At 45.0% G+C, this 7422-nt stretch overlaps 1 protein-coding gene across 1 annotated transcript in view; it reads left to right on the top strand.

Moving 5' to 3' along the window:
- The window catches only part of LRRK1 (leucine rich repeat kinase 1), a 117230-nt gene that overhangs the window by 38809 nt on the left and 70999 nt on the right, over positions 1–7422 (top strand). Inside the window, exons 4-5 of the mRNA XM_007110918.4 lie at positions 1020–1183; positions 3684–3855. Of these exons, the coding sequence (XP_007110980.1) occupies positions 1020–1183; positions 3684–3855 (336 nt within the window). The remainder of the gene's footprint in view (positions 1–1019; positions 1184–3683; positions 3856–7422) is intronic.

The raw sequence follows: 7422 nt of genomic DNA, 5'->3' as shown, positions 1-7422 counted from the left end.
AAAAAAAAAAAAAAAAAAAAGAAGAAGTAGCAAAGAGATGGAGTGGGTTTAACCCCAGCCTGAGAGCTGGTGAACAAAACTTCAGTCCCAGTTTACCTCTTACAAGCTGTGTGAACTTGGCCAAGAATGATAGAATTCTGTCCCCGTTTCTGCTGTCACTCAACACAATCAAAATTTAACTCCTCATTCATTGCAGTCTTTTCTGTAATATCTGTGGAGATAAAACTTTTAACTCTGGTTCACTAACACATTTGAAAATCTGGTAGAAGCCTTGAATTTCTCCCCAGAGAAATGTATACACACACACACACACACACACACACACACACACACACTCACAGAATTCTGTGCAAATTTAGGATGTGCAGGAAGTCTCTGAAGCCTTTTGGGATCCACAGACCTCCTAATTATGAAGCATTCTAGAGTGGGAGCTCTAAGGGCTGACTGCTTTCACTTCTGCATCTTCAGACCCAGCACAGTATGGAATGAGGGCTGCCATTCTAAGTCCCATGCCTTTCTGGAGTTTTCTAGGCAGAGAGGGTCTAGATTTCCACATCCACAGGATTTGGCCTGCCTTTCTTCCTCCATTAGATACCTATCCCTCTGAGGGATATAGCAGTGGGACAGTTTGGCAGGCTACCAGCTCTCCCACCAAAGCCCTTGCTTCTCTGTTGCTGTTGGTAAGGTCAGCCTGGCAGTTCCCTGCCAGGCAGCTGCCCCGGGTGCCCTGGACCCGCTTGCTCCAGGCCATTGTCTAGCCGCAGAATCTTCCTCGAGTTGTGTTCAGCTTTCCCCGTGCCTTCACAGATGGCCCCATGCAGGACAGGCCTCCAGCAGGGTGCAGGTGCCAAAGTCTGCTGTACTTGGTGACATTGGCAGCATTTCAGGGCAACCCCTTTCTCTTGCTAAAGCCTCCAGATTTATGTCTTGGAGAGCACATCCCACTCTCCTCTCTGATGATTCCTACCAGCAGCGCTGGCAGTGGAGGTCATGCTATGTGTATGCTTCTGTCCACCCAGGTGCCGGGGACATGGGCACCAAACTATCCATGCCAGGTGGCGACCCCACAGCACGGAGCCCCAGGACGGAAGGCATTCATGCCGCATACAAGCGAGGAGACGCCAGCAGAGCCCAGCACCTGCTCAGAGAAGCTTGTGATGAGAGCACGTCCCAGCTGGAAAAGGTAAGGTCAATGCCAGACCCTCTGGCCAGAACTGGGGACCCAGGTTGGGTGAAGGTTACCACTAAAGTTGTTTTCTTGTTATCATTATAATCATAATGAGGATTTCTATTGTATTCTGAATACCTTGTTTCTCATGTAAACTTACACGTGCCAGTCCTTTCGAGTGGACTTCTCAGCCTGTCATCACCTAAGCACACTGCTCCTGCCTTCCCAGGGGACAGGGAGGTGGTCATAGAAATATAAAGGACAAAATGGCAATCTGAAGGTTTAACTTAATATATTCTTTTACACTTTTTTCCACTATAAAAATAGCACATGCTCAAAAAAGAAAATTTTTTAAATATATAAAAGTAAAGAAATAAAGAACAAAAAAGTAATCGTATTCCTAATCCATCCAAACAATCCCACTTAGCATTTTTGGTATACTCTTTTCCAGGCTGCGGATCTGAACATTCATTTTGTCGTTGCTATTGTCTCTAATATAGATACAAGCCTATTTCTGTATCGTTTTGCATACTGCTTTTTCTCACATAATATTATATGAGCAATTTTCTGTATAAGTTCCTTATGAGCGTCACCTTCAATGGCTACATGACATTCCACCTAGTAGAGACAGTGTCACTTACCTGGCTATTCCTTTTGGTTAGATATTTGTACTGTTTCTAATTTTTTACTACTATAAATCATGCCTTATTGAATGTTTTTTGCCTAATCCTTTTCTTATTGTCAATATATTTTCTCAGCCTAGGTTAACAGGAATTAAGAATGTGGGTATGAGCAATTTTTAAATTTTGAAACACATGCCAAACTTTTCCAAAAAGCTTGTAGAGATCAACCCTCTTGCCCACCTACAGCTTGAGAAAACCATTGCCACATTCTGGTCCTTGTGGGAAATTCTTATTGGCTGTTAACCATGGAAGCACTTTACTGATGTTTTGTGTGCAATACTTTGATTAGCACAGGTTTAATGTCTCCATATAATTAATAGTTGGAAATAACTCAATTACTAAACCTGTTCTCAAAATTGTAAGAGAATTTTTTGGGGGGAATTGGCAAGTACATGTGCTTGAGAATTATTGAGGGGAGGGCATTTTTGATTCCTCCCATTATGAATTCACAGCATATATGGCCAAAGGCCTCTCTTCTTATGGGGAGAACTGGGATGCACACATGAGCAGGTCAGACTTGTTGGCCCCTTGGGTTGGCACTGGGTGGCCTCCCACAAGGAGGGCTGTTCAGCAGACAGCCTGGAGTCTGTGCCTCCCTCTGCCTGTGTCAGTAGTCTGCCCTGGTTGTGATATCATGCCCTTGCATTCATGGGGTGGCCCACTCACAAATTCATTAGCATGGCTGCCCTCTGTGAGCTGGGTTACTTATACCCACTTCCCTCAATGCCTGCCATGAAAGAGATTAAGGGCAGTTGTAATGATCCCCATTTTGTTATGAGGGAACTGGAGTACAGTGCTGTCAAGGCACTTGTCCAAAGACACATAGGTGGTAAGTGGCAGAGCCAGGATTCAACGTGGCATGTCCATTTGGCACCAACGTCAGTGTCCTGTGCCTGACTCTTCAGTGGAGAACAAGCATGACACTGGACTGAGGAACCCACAGTCTAGCAGAGGAGCCAGAGACATGGGGGTGGGGACACACAAATACAAGATGGCTTTTGGGGGACAATGGAAGAGTCTAGCTCTTGCTGGTGGTGATTGTGATTGAGTTATACCTAGTCAAAATTCATCAAAGTGCACTAAAAAGGGTGAATTTACTATGTATAAATTATATCTTAAGAAACCTGACTTTAAAGCAATACAGGAGAGCATGTGTTCAGGCTCAAATGACCTGTGTGGCAAGATGAATAAGTGTCCATTCAAGGTACTGCAGCCTGGGTGAGAGAGCCGAAAAGGCTTTAGCTATGCAGGGACGGTGACAGAGGCCTCCCAGTGCAGGGGACACTGTGAGCAAGGAGATGGGGCATGTGCTGACCTTTGACTGAGAAAAAGACCAGGCTTCCTGTGAGAAGAGGGCTCTCAGAGGCACAAATCTAAGGCACAGGACAGCAGCCCTGGCTTGCACATTCAAATAACATGAAGAATTTTGATACCCAACTGAGATATCTTTCATGATGCTGTTCCAAAGAAATAGAATATGAGACATTTATAAGATCAAACAGGTAGAATTTTAATAATCTATTTTATTTAGCCAGCATATATTAAAGATCATCATTTCAACATGTAATCAGTATAAAAATTATTGACAAGATAGTTTACCCTTTTCGTACTAGGTCTTTGAAATCCCATGTGATTTTACACTTTCAGCACATCTCACTTTGCATGAGCCACGTTTCAAGCCTCGTCAGCCACATGTGGCTGGTGCTGCCGTCCTGGGCAGCACAGCTGCAGTCTTGCCCATGGACTTCGTGAAGCATTTAGAGTCAATTTTCTTGGCAGTTCCCAACAGCACTCGTCTTGCTGACATCCTGCCCCTGTTCTGTTTTGACCAGGGCCAGCTCCTGAGCATCTCTGCGGCCTATGGGGATCTGGAGACCGTCCGGTATCTTCTCACCGAGAGACTGGTGGAGCTGCCAACGGAGCCCACCGACGACAACCCAGCCGTGGTGGCAGCACAGTTTGGGCACACTGATGTCGTGCAGGAGTTACTCGAGTCTTTGCCAGGTAAATCCCAGAGCATGAGCTCTTCACCACCTCTCAGGGACACTCTTTTCTTAGGAACCAGGCAGGCATTTAGGGGGACTGCACTTCAAAATGTTTATGTCTTCACACTGTTAACCAGTCATGAGATCCAGAAATCTGGGAGTATTCTTTAAAGCAGTTTTAGGTTCACAGAAGAACTGATGAACAAGTACCGAGAGTTCTCATATACCACCTCCCACAGTTTCCCTATTATTTGCGTTTTGTGTGAGAGTGGTACAGTTGTTAAAATTGATGAACCAACCAATATTGACACATGATTATTAATTGAAGCCCATAGTTGACATCAGGGTTGTATATCTATGGCTTTGGACAAATGTGTAATGACATATTTCCACCATTACTGCATCATACAGAATTGTTTCACTGCCCTAATAATCATCTGTGTTCCACCTATTCATCCCTCTCTCTCCCAACCAATGGCAGCCACTGATCTCTTTACTGTCTCCATAGTTTTGCCTTTTCCAGAATGACATATAGTTGGATTCATACAGTACGTAGCCTTTTCAGGTTGACTACTTCCACTTAGCAATATGCATTCAAGTTTCCTCCATGTCTTTTCATGGCTTGAGAGCTCATATATATATATATATATATATATATATATATATATGTTTATTTATTTATTTATTTATTTATTTATTTATTTATTAATTACTGAATAACATTACATTGTCTGGATGTACCATGCTATGTTGCTTTTTTAAATAACAAGTTAATTTTTTCTCTGATGGACTCAAGGTGTCCTGGTCTCCTTTGATTTCCCATGATGCCCTTGGATCTGTAACACTGTTTAAGTCCAGGCATCACTACAGCTATAGGCTGAGGCTTTGCCTTAGCAGTGGTCTTGGGAGTTAGGATTTTGTGAGGGAGTGGGGCCAGCTTCATGGGTATGTGACAGTGCAGTCACACAGGGCCCTGCACTTAGAAGGGCCCCACACTTGGTTTAACAATCTGCAGTTGCCCTCTTGAAATTTTTTTTTTAAGATTTTTTTTTTTTGATGTGGACCATTTTTAAAGTCTTTATTGAATTTGTTACAATATTGCTTCATTTTATGTTTTGGTTTTTTGGCCATGAGGCACGTGGGATCTTAGCTCCCCAATCAGGGATCAAACCCACACCCCCTGCATTGGAAGGCGAAGTCTTAACCACTGGACTGCCAGGGAAGTCCCAGCCCTCTTGAAATTTTTAATAATGTTTAAACAAGGGACCCCCGTTTTTTTGTTTTTTCTGGCTGCGTTGGGTCTTCGTAGCTGCGTGCAGGCTTTCTCTAGTTGTGGCGAGAGGGGGCTATTCTTCATTGTGGTGCACGGGCTTTTCATGGCAGTGGCTTCTCTTGTTGCAGTGCATGGGCTCTAGGCGCGCGGGTTTCAGTAGCTGCAGCACACGGGCTCAGTAGTTGCGGCACACGGGCCCTAGAGCACGTGAGCTTCAGTAGTGGTGGCGCGTGGACTCTGTAGTTGTGGCACGTGGGCTCTAGGGCGTGTGGGCTTCAGTAGTTGTGGCGTGCGGGCTCAGTAGTTGTGGCTCACAGGCTCTAGAGCGCAGGCTCAGTAGTTGTGGTTCATGGGCTTAGTTGCTCCGCGGAATGTGGGATCTTCCAGGACCAAGGATTTGACCCATGTCCCCTGCATTGGTAGGTGGATTCTTAACCACTGCACCACCAGGGAAGTCCAAGGGATCCCATTTTTAAGTTTTGCATGGGACCCCACAATTATGCAGTACTACTGTTAGGGGGTGTCCAACTATGTGCTTTGAGGTAGATTTGTGCTCAGATTTGGTTCCAAGCTGGCATGCCTTTCCTGTGCCTGGAATGAGAATGAGTTTAGGAACAGAAATCAGGGCACTGTTAGGGCCCATAGATGCTGTTTGGGTCGAGCAAGGTATAGGAGGGCAGGAAGGAGCCCCCAAGGAGCCAAAACTGATTCCCTCTCCTCGGGGATCTCCAAGAGTAGCTCTGTTCTAGTCCCAAAGAGTCCATGCCAGCTGACTCACTCATCTCATTGGACAGCTTACATTTATTGAGCATTTTCCAAGTACTGGACACACTGCAGAACTTGATAGACACAGAGGCTGTTTAAAAAGGTGATTCCAGCCCTTTAGTAGGTCCTGGTCAAGCAGAGGAAATTGAGGCAGAAAGGTGTAAGCATGCGAAGGTTGAAATATTTACACGGTGGTTTGCAAGCACACATCAGGGAATGGTCTTGTCTGGGTGCAGGCTGGAGTCTTCAGAGGGAGCTGACATCTGAGCCAGGCTTTGCAGGCTAAGAAGGAGTTTACTTGGCAGACAAGCAAGGGAAGAGCTTGGTTTGCCTGCTTTTGCAGAACAGGGAGCTTGGGTGGACCTGAGTTTGGTTCTCAGCTGCTCCCAGGGGTGTCCTGTCTTTAACTCAACTCAGGACAGAGCTGCTGAGGACTGAAGGAGTCCAGTGCATTGTGCTGAGCCCTGTGGGGAGTGCAGAGGTGGGCAAAACAGTTTGTGTTCTCTGGGAATTCCCAGCCTGTAGGGAAGGCAGCCACTGTCGGGAGTAAGGTAAGACAAGAGGCAGCTAGAGAATGAAGGCAGGGTTCAAGAAGAGGAGGGATGAGAGGTCCATGGGGTGTGGGTACATCGTTGTGTAATTATGAACATCATTTGAAGGATATCATTATGTAATTCCTGGTCTTGTAGCTGAGCAGGGCTTAAGAGAAGGAGGAGGTGGAAAGATGGGCTCTATGAGTGTTGCTGGATTTGGGCCTCATAGAATACATGTAGGGGTTTGTGTGGTTTAAGAGAGCACCCTTTGGTTCTAGATAAAGCAGAACTTAAGGCTTGACTTTGCCATTTACCAACTGTGGGACCCTCAGCAAGTTCCCAAGTCTCTCTGAGCTTTGGTTTCCTCATATTAAAATTATGACTGTGAAATACAGGGCCTGCCTCCTAAGACTGACACACTTACATCCTCAACAGAAGTTAGCAGCATGACGACTGCACTTCTCATAGCTAGATATCTGGTAGTAATGGAGAGGGGTAATTTGTTTTCTGTTCATATACCTCCTCCTTTGAATTGTTCATTTTAGTTATCAGTTGAGGGCAAAGAAGGGACATTTATTTAGCACCTGCTGCAGCCCAGGCATAATGCCAGGTACCTTATGTGTTGGGTTTTAATTCTTGACTTCTCTGCCTCACCCCTATTTCCTGGTCAGTTTCCTATCACAGAGGGAGGGTCAATCTCTCCAGGCTTCAGAGCACTTTGATTCCTGAGGACTTTCCGCCTCTGGAAGTGAGACAGTGTTATGATGCAATTGGGAAGTGTCCGTGTGGAGGATGAGATCGTTTTTCCATGGCAGCTAGATCCAAAAGTCATTGCACTACTTTGAACTTGAAGATATTGTAACATTTCAGCCCACACTCTCTCTGTTCATTCAGTGTGTTAAGTGTTATTTTATCCTAGAATTAAGTAGGCAGTTCTTTCAGGGAGTAATTCTCTAAGTTTTAGGCTGATCTATTTTTTTCATCAAAGTATTTTTTTAACTTATGAAAGTAATAT

Source organism: Physeter macrocephalus, chromosome 11 (assembly GCF_002837175.3).
Source record: "Physeter macrocephalus isolate SW-GA chromosome 11, ASM283717v5, whole genome shotgun sequence".
Classification (NCBI taxonomy): Eukaryota; Metazoa; Chordata; class Mammalia; order Artiodactyla; family Physeteridae; genus Physeter; species Physeter macrocephalus.
This window is presented reverse-complemented; position numbering and strand designations above follow the sequence as displayed.